Below are 16,802 nucleotides of genomic sequence, written 5' to 3' on the forward strand. Positions count from 1 at the left end.
CTCGTTTAATTCTCGATATGCAGATGTTGCCTATCGATACGGGAAATTGGAAATCCTCGCAGTTGGACGTCCAAACGTTGATGTTGCTTATCCTTTCCCTCATTTTATTTCCTCCACTCAACAAAAAAAAGGAAAAAAATTATCCACTAAACAAAAATTTACCAAATTTCCAATTATTTAAAAACTACTCAAATGCGCCGAGCTACTAATCAGAAATTAATAGTTTAATTTAAAAATTAATAATTTAATTTAAAAATTATTAATTTAATTTAAAAGTTAGTAATTTAATTTAAAAACTAATAATTTAATTTAAAAATTAATAATTTAATTTAAAAATTAATAATTTAATTTAAAAATTAATAATTTAATTTAAAAATTAATAATTTAATTTAAAAATAAAAATAAAAAAAATGATACAATGTTTCGAAAAATGATATGACCTAAATTTGAGAAGCGCGTGAAGCAACTACCCTTGTTATCGAGAAAAAAAATGTAGATTCATTAAGGGTAACTTTTTTAACAATTATTTTTTTCTTTTTGAAAAAGAAAAAGGAGGCGATAAGAAAGTAAGTAATAAAGAGTTCTTATTGCCCAGGGAGCAAGAGAGCATTCCAATAAAGATTACGGAAGTACTTGATATTTTTTCCTGGCCCAGCATGGTTTCCTGGATTGGTGCCAGATCGCTATATCACTCTCATGTTCAACTTCTTTGTGAATTGCTGCAGAATTACTGGGCGTGTAGTCGTTTTGGTTCCTTGTCAGACTAGCCGTGTACAAAATACACTTATATGAGAGAAATATCGGTAATCATACTGAAAAGCATTATAAGCTATATACATTTTTGAATCATATATAGAAGAAGTCATAAAGTAGATGACGATGATGAAGAAAACGCGCAATTTTTCCAGTAGATTTATATTGTATTTCTTGATTTTTTTTTTTTTTACTATTTTTTTATATATTAAAAGAATTAACGAACAATTAGAGAATATATGTTCAAAAAAAAAAAAAAATAATAATAAATGCAGAATTAAAAAAATTTAGAGAAGTACTTAATACATAATAGGAAATTCGAAAAAGGTTTATACAATAATCGAGTCTGGCTATAAATTACTTTTACTACTAATGGAAAAATTTGGATAAATTTAATTGAAAATTATTATTTCTACTGAAACTATTATTAAAGAATAGATAATTGTTAAGTATTAGAATTTAATATAAAAAGACGTAATAAAAAAATTATAAGTTATTTTATAAAATTTTAGGCTGACTAAAACTGTATTTTTCTACTGACGCTAAAAATCAAGTACAACTAAAATTAAGAATTAAAAAATTAGGAAAGTTTCAAGAAAAAAATTCAGAAAAGTACTTAATACGTAGTAGGAAATTCGAAAAAGGTTTATAGAATAATCGAGTCTGGCTATAAATGACTTTTACTACTGAAAAAAAAATTTGGACAAATTTTATTCAAAATTAATATTTTTATTTAAATTAGTATTAAAAAATAAATAATTGTTAAGGGCATTTGAACCTTGATGACGTCACACATGCTTTGCACAAAGTGTAACGTCATCAAGGTTCAAATGCCCTTAAGTATTGAAATTGAATTTAAAAAGACGCTTAAGAAAATTTAAAGTTTTTTTTTTAACTTTAGGCTGACTAAAACTGTATTTTTCTACTGAGGCCAAAAAATCTGGTAAATCTTGTAAAAATAATACAATACAATTATTTTTAACAAAATTTTAATAAAATTTCACAAAAGAATTCTAAAATTTTCTAAAATTTTAATAAATCCTTCTAAACAATTCAATTATTTATAATAAAATTTGGCGAAAGAATTTAATTTTTTTCTTAATTCGTTATAAAAAGTTTCAAAAGAATTAAATTATTTTCTAAAATTTAAATAAATATTTCGCAAAAATTTATTAATTTTTATAAATAGTAAAACCCTCCGCAGGAATTCAATTATTTTCAAAACAATTTTAATTGAATTCCTGGAAAGAATTCAAATATTTTCTAATATTTTCATAAAATTCAATTATTTCCTAAATTTTTAATAAATTCTTCGAAACAATGCAACTAATTTTATAGATACTTAAAATTCTTTGCAGGAATGAAATTATTTTTAATCCAATGTAATTAAAATTATAAGAAAGAATTTAATTAAAATTTTCAAAAATTTCCATAAAATTCAAGTTCAACAAGAATTTAAAATTCTCTAAAAATAATTCAATTATTCTTAAAATTAAAAAAAAATATTCTACATGAAAATTAAATTACTTTCAATGCAATTTTTAAATATATTATTCAAAAAAATTGAAAGAATTCAATTATTATTTTCAAGAACTAATAAAAATTCTTCTGATGAATTCAGTTATTGTAAATATACTTAATTTCAATAAAATTCTTTACAGAAATTCAATTATTTTCGAAAAAAATGTAATTGAATTTCTCGAAAGAATCTAATTATTTTCATAAATAAGAAAATTCTTCAAAGGAATTCAATTCTTCTCTTCAAATTTTTTGTCAAGATTCTTTGCAAGAATTCAATAATGATTTTTAATACATTAATTTTAAAATTAAAAATATTTAAATAGAAAAATTATTTAAAAAAAGTTAGAAAACAAAAAATCAAACAACAACTAATTTCAAACTGCGAACAAATTACCAGAATAGAACGATTATTATTATTATAAATGTTTTTCAAAATTACCAGTACAAATGAAGTGGGAAAAAACTTATTTTTCTATCGAAATCGGTTAATTAATTTTATGAATTAATTCCCTATTATTCTAGTCTCCTTTTCTCTCGATTTTATTAACTTTTGTTAATTCTTCTTTCAAATTTAGAATCATAAAAAAAAGAAATAAAAAATAAAATACATAGAAACTGAGAAAACAATCACAAATTTCGTGAATGTAATTTAATATTAATTAAAAAAGGGACGTTCTATACACATGAGTGACAAAAATATCACAAAACATATCTTTTAAAAGGAACGCGTGTTCAAGAATGTTACCTGTGACATCCTGTTTTTGCATTATCATGATTGCCCCATGCTATATAATAATAATCGCACCGAAGACGTGTCAAGTGACAATTTGCATTATACACATTTAAGCATTTCACGACATACTCACTCACTCACAAATACATAAAAATTAAAGCGCGCGTGAGTGTTTGTGTGTGACATGGTAGCAATAATTACTGCGCAACAATTTTCACCGCCCATCGTTACGCTAATTAGTTAGCATGACTTTCATGCCTCTAAATGAATCAGAAATCGTCCATAATACATGACTCAGTGTTTGTGCATTTGTTAACATGCATATAAGAAAAAGGGCTTCAGTATACGTATACATATATACTTCAGTACATGTATATATTCTTTAGTTTATTTATATATACTTCAGTATATTTATATATACATGTATACTGGAACTATTTTTCTTTTTATATATAAATATATAACTCATGCAAAGTCTTCTGTATAACACACGCGTCTTCATTTTCTCTCCTTCTCTTTCTCATTCTCTAGAGGTTTCAAAATCTACCTGCGTCCTCATCAAGTGAATTTTGTGCCGAGTTATCTATTTTCCATTGATGCATCTCAGTGAAAATGTGCATTGCACGTAATACCATTTCATTGAAGCGTTTCCGACCTGATATTTCGTCAACTATATATATGCATAACATTGGTATATTTATGCGTATGTGTGTGTGTGTGTGTGTGTGTGTGTGTGTGTGTGACTGTCTGTGTGAAAACTCATAGAAGCTAAATTTCGTGCGATATTTCCAGCGAATTGAAACGTTACCACGGTTAAATGCATATCCGCCACCTTGATTTTCAACTGTGGCTTTCGTGAGTTTAAAGCTGCGTCGATGGCATACAGACACATATACATATTATTTTATATATATGTATACATATAAATGCGCTGACACACGTTTTCAATGAATGCGTTTATACGATGTGCATGGAATACACGCTAATAAGGGTTGGAAAATGTACCATCTAAATTACTTTAAATATATTTTATTTTTGCCAGCACGTTAACCTAAACTCTCTTTTTTAATTACTTTTTTTCTCTTTACGTATTTACAAAATGACTCCATTCTCAAAATGAAAAAATTTTTCTATACATAGATAATTTAAAAGAAACATAATATGTTCGAAAAATTATTTTTTAAGAAAGCAAAGAGAAATTATAAAAAAAAATATAAGAAATAATAATTATAGTAATATAATGTAAGAAATTTTTTGTTTTGTTCGGAAATTTGTAGAATTTAAATTCAATTTAAGTAGTAAGGGTCAATTTTTAGTCGGACTGAAAGTAGCAGAATTTTTAGTTTTATAAATTTATTCTAGTTTATAATGCTAAGTTGCCGAAGACAATAATTTTCAGACATAAAGTTTTGCAGTACTTTCGTTTTTTTAGTTTCTGGAATTTTTTCCCTCAGTAGTAAAAGACACTTATAGTCAGACTATGAATAGAGTACATATTTTAGGAAAATTTTAAGTAGTAGCAAAGGAAATTTTATTCAGTTTACCGATTTTCGACTCAGCAGGAAAGATTTAATTTAGTCAGAAGATACATTTACAACTTATTTCAATTTTTTGGTGTTAGTAGTAAAATACTTTTTTAGCCAGACTGTCTGATTAAAAATGATATTTACTACTGAGAAAAAATTTTAGTCATTAATTCACGTACAAAATTACTTTTTGACTAAAATCGTCATTTACTACTGATAAAATATTTTAGTAATTTATTCAAGTGGAAACTACCGTCTGACTAAAACTAATTTTTACTACTGAAATAGAATTTCGATTTTTTCTCAAATTGAAAAACTTCCTTCTTACTAAAATTGACCTTTACTACTGAGATAGAATTCTAATTTTTTCTCAGTAGGTAGTGAAAAAATTATTTCTGTCTGACTAACAATGCCTTTTACTACAGATAAGTTAATTATAAAGCAAAACGAGGGTTTTCTAACTGAAATTAAAAAAAATAATGATAATTTTCTGAGTTTTTTTGTAATTTTGATATAAGTAGTATAAAACAAGTAGAAAATGACATTTTTACTCACTCAGACGATAATTTCTCGGACTATTTCATTTGTTGGTGTCAAATAGTAATGACCAGTTAGCCAGACAAAATTTTTCGACTTGGAGGAAGAACTGAAATTTTCTCTGAGTAGAAAAAATCAATTTATTTCCGACAGAAGTTTTTCACCTTAAAGGAAAAATTAGAACTCTATCTCAGTAGTAAAGTTTAATTTTAGTGAGACAAGTTTTTAAATTTAAGAAAAAATAAAAATTCTATCTCAGTAGTAAAGGGCAATTTTAGTCAGACAAGTTTTTAAATTTAAGGAAAACTAAAAATTCTATTTCAGTAGTAAAAATTAGTTTTAGTCAGACGGTAGTTTTCCACTTTAATGAATTACTAAATAAAATTATCAGTAGTAAATAACGATTTTAGTCAGACAGTAATTTTCCACTTGAATAACTGACTAAAGTTTTCTATCAGTAGTGAAAATAATTTTTAACCAGACGTTAGTTTGTCACTTGATTAAATAGGAAAGCAAACATTCTCAAAGTAGTAAATGTTAATTTTGGTCAGACGGTATTTTTCCAATTTAATGCAATTGTTTGTAGTAAAAAGTAATAAATAATAAAGTAGTAAAAATAAAATTTAGTCAGACTGAAGTTATAGAAGAAATAACTAAAATTTTGGCTCAGCAATAAAAATCAATTTTAGCCAGACATAAATTGTTTCTAGAGAGAAAAAATTTTTCTCAGTAGAAAAAGTCAATTTTAGTCAGACAGTCGGTTTACACTTAGATGAAAATCTAAAATTTTTCTTAATGTCTATTTTGTCCTGACGGCATGTTTTCTAATTACAATGCAATTGTTTGTATCAGTACCCATGTAGAAATTTCCCCATTTCTCCCTACTTTAAGTTGGGCTTTTGTTAGATCCTAGTCAGAAAACTTAGACTAGTAAATACTGATCAGATACAAGTAGGGCTTTGAATAGTTTTACCCTATTTTATATCTAGATAATCTTGATTCTACCTAGTTACTTTCTGATCATAAATTCTACTTAGGGCCTAATCGGATCCCGATTTGGAAATGAACATCAAATTATCCTACTTGAAAACTAGTCAGGTTCTAGTTAGCTTAAACTGTTTTAAGGATTGTGCACATGATTTTGCGCATGCGCCTTTTTATTACTAAAAGTGAAAGTGACGTTTGTATACCTACAATGTTGTTGACAGTATAAAAAGAATAGCTGCTTTTATTGCATTTATATATAAAAATGGATATCAGAGGAAATAAAAGATCTCGTAATCAAGGACGAATACGAGGTAAAAAATTTCGGTCGAGAAAGAAATTATTAAGCGACGAATCCAGAGCAGAGGGTGAATCCAGTGAGCCGACCAATAATCATAGTGATGGAAATGATGAGGTTATGTATGTGTCCGAACAATCTGAAAATGAAAACTTGGACAATTTCAGAGGTAATTATTTAATAATACGTACTAAATTAAGACTGCTTGTTAGAAGTGAAGACTTGCTTTTAGATAATAAATAATTTCTATAGACTGAGAGGTGTTTAAATTTTTGTTCTATGCACTTCAAAAAAAAGTGAACAATTTTTTTTTTTAATAAAAATACATAGTTCTTTAAAGTAAAATGTAACTTTATTTAATTTAATGAAATGTAATTAGAATAGGTATGTAGATTTTATTAAATCAGGGTGGCCACATGTCAGTAAAGTCAGGGAAAAATTGTTTGTCAGGGAAATTTAGAAAACTGAGACTTTTTTCGAATTATTTTAAAAAATTGAAAAATTTTAATTGCAAATTTTAAAAATAATTGAATTTTTAAAAATTCAAGTACATCCAAATAACAATAATTTTTAACATTTTGGAGAAAAAAATCATGATCAACATTTTAATTAAAATTTAATTATTTTCGAAAAATTACATTAAAATATTTTTAAAAACTAATTTTTAGAATTGGTTTTTCATACTTCTTTAAGATTCCTTGTTCTTCGGACAAAGTAAATAGAAATTTATGAAAATTTACTTTTTAAGACTTATTAAAATTTTTGAAAAATCATGGTCATATTTATTATTAAAATTCTTCAAAAATTTGATTATTTTTATTTATATTTCTCAAAAATTCAATTATTTTTAAAAGATTTTACCAAAATTTCAATTGTTTGGAAACTTTTCCATTGTGTATAATTGAATTCAAAAAGGGTTATAATTGTAATTTTTAGAAATTATTAAATTTCATTTTTTTTACGTATCTTTCGTAAACTTTCATATTTTCCTGTAGAATGAATTTTGTCAGGGGAAATTGATAAACTGAAACTTGTGAGAACCCTGTAAATATATCCTGAAATAAATACATGAAATTACAAAACCTGACAAACTCTAGATAAAAGTAAATTTTAATAATAGTAGTGAGTTATAAGTATAAATGATTTTCTTTAATATTTTGGGATTTTGTAATTATATATAATAATTGAAAATTTTTAATTATTTGTTCAATTGATAATTTTATAATTATAGATGTCGAAGAAATGAGTCAAAATAACGAAGCCGAAGAGAGAAGGGAAGAAATCTCGGTAGAAAACGAAGAGTTTATCAGTGATGTTGACGATTATGACCGGAGAAGGGAGGAAATCTCTGTAGAAAGCGAAGAGGTTATTAGTGATGATGACGATTATGACGGCGACAACTTAGCGAGGACTTATTATGCTGTTCATGGTGATACTTCGGACGATTCTTCCAATGATGAATTTGGCGATGATAATTTAGGAAACGTTGAAGAGGAAGAGCATGTACCGGAAAATCCTCCTTCAGTAGTAGAAAGATTGCGTGAGTGGAGTCTACGACTCAATCAAAAGGATCTTGATGATTTACTGAAAATTCTGAGAGATCTGCTTCCAACTCTGCCCAAAACTGCAAAAACATTTCTTCACACAAACGATGCTCGGTATACTATAATTAATATGGAAGACTGTAAAGGAAAGATGGGTCAATTTGTATATTTTAAAATGCAAAATAATTTAGAAATGTGCATAAATCCTGCATTACATATTGATAATTTTATCGAACTTCAAGTCAGTTGTGATGGCTTACCCTTACATAAATCTGGAGATGGTCAGTTTTGGGTAGTATCAGGAAAAGTTCACTTCAACCCTGATGTGTACAAAGTATTTCCGATTTGCATATTTTTTGGGCAAGCTAAACCTAATAGTGTGGAAGATTTCTTAGCTCCATTCGTTGAAGAATTTAATCGATTAAATATTGATGGTATCATGATAGAAGGGCAACATTTCGGAATAAAGTTAAAATGTATAATTTGTGATACACCTGCTCGATCTTTTTTAAAACGCACATTAGGACATGGGGGTATTCAGGCATGTGAAAGGTGTGAAGTTGTTGGCGAAAGAGTTGAACGAAGAACAGTTTATCCGACTACTGATGCAGTAGAGAGAACGAATGAATCGTTCAGAAATTTTCGCCAACCTGAGTATCATCATGGACCTTCACCTTTATTAGACATTATTCCTCACATAGACATGGTGTCTATCTTTATGTTGGATTCGATGCATCTTTTCTTCTGTGGAATCATGAAGAAATTAATGGATTATTGGTTGAATGGCAAATTAAATTGCAAATTAAGTGTCAGAAGCAGAGCTGAATTGTCCAGACGATTAGAATTTCTAAAAACGCAGATTCCAATTGAATTCCAACGAAAAACCAGATCGACTTCTTTTTTCGCAAAGTGGAAAGCTACGGAACTGCGTTTTTTTTTATTATATTGTGGACCAATAATCTTAAAAGACCTTTTGCCGCAAAATTTGTATGATCATTTTCTTCTGTTACATGTTGCTGCCAGGATTTTACATTCAGATTCTTTTTGTCGAACTTATAATGATCATGCAAAACTGTATTTAACAAGTTTTTTTACGGCTATGAAAGATTATTATGGAGCTACGTCCCAAATTCTAAATGCACATCATCTCACCCACGTTGCCGATGACGTTATAACTGCAGACTGTAACCTCAGTTTAATAAGTGCTTTCTCATTCGAAAATTTTCTTGGAAAATTGAAAAAAAAACTTCGCACTCCAAATAAAACCCTGCAACAAGTTTGTCGTAGATTATTTGAAGAACAAACACTCGTTTCTAAGAATAAAACAACAATACCTCCTCCAATTACAATTTTAAAAACAAATAAGGATGGTAGTATTGTACAAGTTAAGTACAAAGAAATGGTAATTTCTTCATTACCTCCTAATAATATTGTTGTTTTGAATAACAATAAAATTGTGAGTATAAAAAAGATTTTCAATGACAATGAAAATGAAAATTTAAAAGTGGAATGTCAAATTTGGAGGAAAGATAAACCATTGTACACATATCCGACGAATTCAGAAATTTTTAATATTTGGAAATTGAATCACCTTCCAATGAGAGACATTAAAATTTATTCAATTGCAGCAATATCTCAAAAAGTTGTAAAGCTGCAATTATCATTCACAGAAAATGGGCCACAAAAAGTGTATGTTGTTCCTTTACTTCATTGAATTCAATAATGCAAAATAAATATACAAATATATTATATTAAACACGCCTTCCGATCTGGATATATTTGTATTTTTCACTTCTTACGGTTGTAATAAATTATTGATGCGTTTAAATTATAAATATTGGTTCATAGAATTGTAGGTTTCTTTTTAAAAATATAATAAATTGTTATTTTGCATTATTATTAAAAATGTATTTAACAAATATTTAAAATCTACAAGGGAATTATACTAAACTAAAACCTCTAAAGTAAATTAAGAAATACTTTCAATTATGGTTAAAAGAATAATTGTATAAACTGCATCAAGGGACAAAAACATCGACGAAAATGTAATTCATAAAATGTATTAGTATTCGTAATTTTGAGTAAGTGCGGTTAAAATTATTGAGTAATAGTTACATTCCTACACAATAATCAGTTAATGAATTCGATTTATAAAATTTTTTATGTTTAGTATATTATCTAAAGTTGAGCACACAATTTTTTAGAAATATTAAATCAAAATATTTGTAATACAGATATTCTTTAAAAAGTGTGATATTTAAAAAAAATCTATTTGAAAAGCAACGTGAAGAGTAAAGAAAATTCTCTGAATAATACCAAATCGTTTGACTTATACGATATAAAATAAGTTTTTACCAACAATTTATAACATAAATGTCAATTTTCCATTTTTTATATCATTTAAAAATACTTTTATTTTTTTTACCATAAATTCGAAAATCGTCATTTTTAAATCATTCTTCTTTTACGAAAAAGGTTTTAATTGAAAAACGATTCGATTGATATAAAGTCATATTTCGCAACATATTTGTAAAATTATTATTATTTGATTTTTAAATATTTAATTTTCCTTTTATTAATTGGTTAATTATAATTGATAGATTTAAAAGTTTTTCTTAAATTTTACCTATATGAGGAAGTGAAATTCTCTATAAAATGAACATAATTTTTAACTTGTTTTTATTTCTCATCATTGTTCTGAACAGTAAAAGCACCTTTAACTTTAAAAAATAAAAATTCAAACTTTTTAATTTTTAATAAATTTGAATCTAAGCGCCATATCACGTGTTCCTTTATTTATTAAAACTGATGCTAAGAATTTGAAAATATTGAACTGCTCATGCGCTTGTCTACTAATGTGATTGGCTGTTATTTCTGTTCCATGCCTTAAATCCAACTCAGTCTTTGTTTTAAGTGTTTCTCTATCCAAGCGTCAGCCATATTTATTTTTTTACGTGTGCATCATTTCTGTGAAACGACGATTAACGAAAATAGATTGCAATTTATAAATATCAATATAAAATTCATTATTATTAAAGTGATCGGGTTTTCTTTAAGAGAAGACAAGTGTAAATATTCATACGAAAAGTATATTAATAGGCCCATAATTGTAGTTTGAAAACTAAAACTCATTGAGGTTAGAATTGTTGAATTTTTAAGATCATAAAGTTCTGAACGTTCAAATGAACGAAATTTATTTATTTCCTCAATAAATTAAATTTTTATTGCAATTATTTTGCGTCTCTATCCAATAAAATTAATTATTAAGTTTCTAAACGTAAAATTTCAGTTTGTAAATTTTTTTGTGTTTAGTAATTCATAAAAATATTTTCAACAAAAAATATTTCGTTCATTTGAACGTTCAAAACTTGAGGATCATACTTTTTTTAAATACAACTAAAAATGTTTTCTAATTCATTTACTTCGTAGTTTATGAATTAACTGAAAATAAATGTTATTATTTGTAGAATTGAAAAATGACACCGAGAAAAGGGAAAATAATCAAAAAATACTTGCTTTTTGAATTCATATATCCTGATAAAAACAGTGTAAATAGTGTTAAGGATATCGACTTCGCATGCAAGGATTGGATTTTCTTCGACGATGAAGAAAATGAGCTTCTGTGCCAATTTATGCCACCACCATATACTAATGAAAATCATAGATTATTGACTGATTTATTGAAGGCTGATGCACCAGCACCTGCAGATTGGCCAGCTTATCCAATCACCTTGAAAGGTCATGCAGGTAAATAATTAATTTTTTTAAATATTGAGTAATTTTTTTAATGTGAGAGTGTGTTTGTTTATTTTATTTGTACAATAATTGACTATTTCTAATAATGGTTAAATTTTTCCAGCAACCTATGAAGAAGCTCTTCAGAAGTTAAGAGTTTTAGAAACAGAAAAATTTGCTTATACTACAGGAGTTGACAGTGCTGGTGAAGAAAAATCTATAGAAATAACTAGACGCATTCGTTCTAAGCAAACTAAAATTTCGACTAAAACAAAAAGTGCACTGGTAGTTCCTAGTTTGGCTGACCCTATTCCCGAGAAAAGATCTAAAACTCAGGAAATTATTGATTCGGATTCGACTACAAAAAAAAGAGCACTGGAAGTTCCTAGTTTGGCAGACCCTATTCCCAAGAAAAGATCTAAAACTCAGGAAATTATTGATTCGGATTCGACTACGAAAAAAAGAGCACTGGAAGTTCCTAGTTTGGCTGACCCTATTCCAGAGAAAAGATCTAAAACTCGGGAAATTATTGATTCAGATAATAGTTCTGATTTCGAGGATGTCCACTTTCGTCAAACGTCAGGATTGAATACTCAATATTATCCAAGTACATCACGCGGCAATATAACTGGTGAGTGTAAATTAAATATTATGTACAATCTGGATTCATAGGGTTAGAAAAAATAAATTTTATACTAAAGCGAATCCTAAGTGAAAAATATTCAAAAATAAGTATTTCTGATGTAATTTTTTTGTCTATTGATTATTATTACTATCATATTATTATCATAATTATTATTCAATTCAAATTTCATAAATCTTGTAAAATGAAAGTAAAGTAAAGTTCGATCAATATTATAAAAATTGTTAGACAATTTTTGAATTGTTATTATTTTTATTGACATTTTTATTATTATTTACATTAATAGAGTTTAATTTAAACTAAAGAAAAAAATGAAAGAAATTTTTTTATAGATTTTGTTACAAATTCACAATATGAATAAAAAAATAAATAAATTCTCCACTACTTCTAATATATTATTTAACTCTTTGATTGTTTGCCAATTATTAATATTTTGTAACGTCTGTTAATAATGCTTTAAAGTTTCTTAAAAAGTAGTTAATAAGTAAAAATCATCAATATTTATCATTTAACACATTTGCTACTTTTATCAAAGCTATTACTCTTTCTTTAATTCATTATTATTTTTATTATCATTATTATTAACATTCAGTTAAAAATATGTCCTAAATTTTAAATTAGAAAATTAATTGTAATTTTTTGCTTTTTAAAAACAGTATTTGTCGAACCTTCTGAAACTATTATAATTTCTTAGCTTTTTATTTATCCTATAAAACTAGAATTACATTCTTTGAAAACATATTTTCACAGCATTGGAATCGAGAGGACAACAAAACTCGATATCTTCAAAACTTTCTCAAAACAAGAATTTGAATAATATTAAAAAAACTACTAATGGTAAGAGTGAAAAATCTAGATAAAATTAGCATTCTGTTTTATTTATTGTTATATTCTAAAAGAATTTCATTGAGTGTTACCAGGGTGTCTAGCGAACCGGGAGAAACCGGGAATTTTTTTTTAAATCCGGGAATTTTTTTTATTAAGTACATTATTATGTTGTTGCAAAAAATAGTTACATTTTTTCAACGCTTAACACCTGTTTTTGGTTTTAAACATAAAATTACTTCGACTCGGAGTTATCGCTTTCTTCATGTTTTATAATAATTAAAACTTGCTACTTTGTTACTGTAACTTCTTCAAAAATTATTTTCATCATTTCGATTATTCATTTCTACAATTTTCAACTAAAATTCTTCTTTAAGTCAATTGTTTTTTAATAATTTTTTAAAAAGTTTTTTGAGAATTTTCAAATCCTTTTGTTTACAATTTAATTTTACGAAATTTCGATTACTCTGACATTCTTCAATTAAATATACCTATAAGAAATTTAAAACTTCAAATATTTACAAAAAATTCAATTAAACTTTAAAAAAAAATTAATTCCGCAGAATTCTTAATTAAAAGTATGAAAAGTTCAAGTTTTCAAAGATTTTAATTCGAAATCTTTTCAAAATTCAATAATCTCTAAAAATTTACGATATGCTTTCAATATTCAATTATAATCTAAAATTTTAACTGAAATTCATTTTTAAATATTTATTAGAAAATTCTACGAGAATTCAATTATTTAAATACAAAAATAAACAATTTATTAAATAAATAATTCTCTTCACAAAATTAAATAATTTTTTTTTAATTTCTTTTTTCGAGAAATTTGATGAAAATAGTATTAAAAATAATTGAAATTCTACCAACGATTTTATTAAAATTTTTGAAAATAATTGAAATTCTACCAACGATTTTATTAAAATTTTTGCAAATAATTGAAATTCTACCAACAATTTTATTAAAATTTTTGAAAATAATTGAATTTCGGAGAAAAATTTGATTATTTATAAAGTAACATTTTAGTTTTCAATTATCCGGGAAAATTATTTACATACCGAGAAAAAACTGGAAAAAACCCGGGAATTTTATATTTCTAAATTACTAGACACTCTGGTTACTTATTACTTACTTTATCAGTATTCAATTATTACTATTTGTAATTATTTTTTATTTTATTTAATTAATTTTGCATGTTTTTAGCGGCACCACAATTGCCGAAGCATCAAACTTTGCCAAGCAGCATACCTTATTCGTACAGGGAGGACAATAATATTTTAACAAGAATCAAAAAGCAGAATGGTATGAACAATCAACTGTTACAATAATATTCATTCAATTCATTGTATCAGTTTATAGAAAAGAATTTTAAATTATTTTAATATTTATTTTTTTCAGATGCGATTTTATCTGGCATTTCCGATATTAAAACTGATGTTCGCGAATCCGCTGAAAATTTCAGGCTTTTACATGCACATTTAAATGTTGGAGGTCAAGTACCCAGTTTATCAAATTTTACATTTATAAACGATAATAAATTGGATGTGCCTTTCAAGGAGCTTGAGGATTTTCAAAAATTTGACAATGATTTAGAAACCAAAGAAGAGTTTAAAAATCAGTTTGTAAGTACAACAAATCTTTTAACAATTTAACATTCTAACACAAGTAAGGCTTTCTTTCGATTAGGATCATTATAAATTAATTTAAATTTAAGTATATTACATTTTCGAAAATTGGCACTACCCAAAATTCTCTAATAGTTTAAATAAAACAATTATTCTCAAAAATGTAAATGTAATTCATAGAGATGATTATAAAAAAATTTAATAAAATTCTTATAAATAATTTTAAAAGAAATTATTTTACATTTCTCAAAAATTCTATTATCTTTATTAATAAGAAAACTTTTTCAATAATTTAATGATTTGAAATACCATTTTCATAATTTCTGAATGAAATTAATTATTTAAAACAATTTTTATAATACTTTTTAAAAAGAGAACAATTATTTTGAACGATTTTGATAAAATTTATTTATAAAAATTAATTTATTTTTTATACAATATAATTGAAATTAAATTAATTGAAAAAATTTTACAAAAATCCTTGCAAAAATTAAATTATTTTCACAAATAATAAAATTCTTCACAGCAATTCAATTATTTGAAACAATTTTAACAATAGTCATTGAAAGATTCAATTATTTTTGTAAATAACAAAATTCTTAGCAGGTTTTTTGTTATTTTTAATTAAATTTTAAATAACTATTTTGAAAAGCAAATTATTCTTAAAAATGTTATAAACTTTTTCGAAAGAATTTAATTATTTTTAAGAATTTTGTAAAAATTCTTTATAAAGGTTCAATTTGAAGAAATAATTAAATAATGCATTTTTTTCAATTTTAGATAATATAATTGAATATTTTGTTACTAACAGGATAAGAAAAATACTCTCTAAATTTGAATCAGCGAAAATTCGCTGATTCATAAGCCCAGAGCATACAAAGTCAGAAAGATAATCAAATTTTTGTAAATTGACTAAAATGAATTTTTTTAGATGCCAAATTTTTTTTTCAATTTTGTAACCATTTTTTGATACTTTTTTAAAATTTGTTATCTGCTAAGTCTGATATAGGAATCACTGTATTAAAAATATTTATTTTTTTTAATTTCTATAGTTTATACATAATTTATAATTAATAGTTAATTTTTATTAATTTATTTTAGATTGCTTCACTACCTCAACTCTTCGATCCCTCTTTAAAAATTCGAAAAACAATTACGAACATTCTTCGTACATATTTATCAAAAAACGTGGCTCTTCAGTACGTTGCCATGAAGAAAACAAAAGATAAATTAATATTCAAGAAAACATCTATGATAACTTGTATTATAGGTAAAAAAGACTTTCATAAAAATTTACTTTTCTATTGAAATGATCAATCAATCTTATTTTTGTTTTATATTATTATTGTGATTTAATAAAATTTATAGTTTAATAATCTTCAAATATCATTACAGCTGCAATGTCAACTTGCCATAAAGATCCTCTATCAGGATTGTTTTTAAATGAACAAACTTTCTTGGCTGAGTTGAAAGCCGTATTGCCAAATGCCAAGGATTGGGAAGGTGGACGCAAGGCTAGGGCAGTAGATGAGACAGATCAGTAAATTCATTTTCATTTCTTATTTCTATGTTAACAAAATTATTTCTAAACTAATAATAACTAATATTACTTTTGTATTACAATTTATAAATAAATATGATTAAAACTAATATAATTGTCATTTAAATGTAGTTTACAATTAATACTAATAAAAATCTAAAAGGGTACGCTTTTTTACACTAGTGGGGTATCAGCTAGTTTTACTTGCTAGTTTCTGACTAGATATACTAGATCAGTACCCGATCTAATGACCGTTATGAAAGTAGTTGGGTTCCAACTATTTTCCCTAATCAGTGCCCCACTACAGATAGGGACTTCTGACTAGAACCCCATCAAACTCCAATCTTAATTTCTGCATGGGTAGTGAAGATAGATTTTAGTCAGACGGTAATTTTCCAAATTTCTTACATTTCATGTTTCAGTTTCAAAAAAAAAAATTTACCAGGATGTCTGCTTTATAGAATCATTGTGTTTTAATTTTATTTAATTTTTTCTTATCAGTAGTAAAAGGTATTTTTAGTGAGACACACCTAATAAT

The 16,802-nt window shown here is 25.7% G+C and overlaps 2 protein-coding genes across 3 annotated transcripts in view; both read left to right on the forward strand.

Annotated features, from left to right (window-relative positions):
• Nucleotides 1-9,660, forward strand: part of LOC122512383 — a 29,209-nt gene extending 19,549 nt beyond the window's left edge. The window contains exons 1-2 of one of the 2 annotated variants that reach the window (XM_043628172.1): nt 6,040-6,521; nt 7,584-9,660. In XM_043628172.1, the coding sequence (XP_043484107.1) occupies nt 6,320-6,521; nt 7,584-9,610 (2,229 nt within the window). In that variant the 5' untranslated portion in view covers nt 6,040-6,319 and the 3' untranslated portion in view covers nt 9,611-9,660. Of the gene's footprint in view, nt 1-6,039; nt 6,522-7,583 lie in introns of those variants that run through there. The other variant, XM_043628173.1, reaches the window with a different exon arrangement.
• Nucleotides 9,661-10,612: 952 nt separating this feature from the next.
• On the forward strand, nt 10,613-16,596 carry LOC122512384. Its single transcript, XM_043628174.1, has 8 exons — nt 10,613-11,032; nt 11,364-11,643; nt 11,756-12,262; nt 13,025-13,111; nt 14,303-14,401; nt 14,498-14,721; nt 15,826-15,994; nt 16,120-16,596. Exons 2-8 carry the CDS (start codon nt 11,373-11,375, stop codon nt 16,266-16,268), a joined length of 1,506 nt encoding a protein of 501 aa, XP_043484109.1. The 5' UTR covers nt 10,613-11,032; nt 11,364-11,372; the 3' UTR covers nt 16,269-16,596.
• Nucleotides 16,597-16,802: the final 206 nt, after the last annotated feature.

This window comes from Leptopilina heterotoma, unplaced genomic scaffold (genome assembly GCF_015476425.1).
Source record: "Leptopilina heterotoma isolate Lh14 unplaced genomic scaffold, ASM1547642v1 Lhet_98, whole genome shotgun sequence".
NCBI classification, from domain to species: domain Eukaryota; kingdom Metazoa; phylum Arthropoda; class Insecta; order Hymenoptera; family Figitidae; genus Leptopilina; species Leptopilina heterotoma.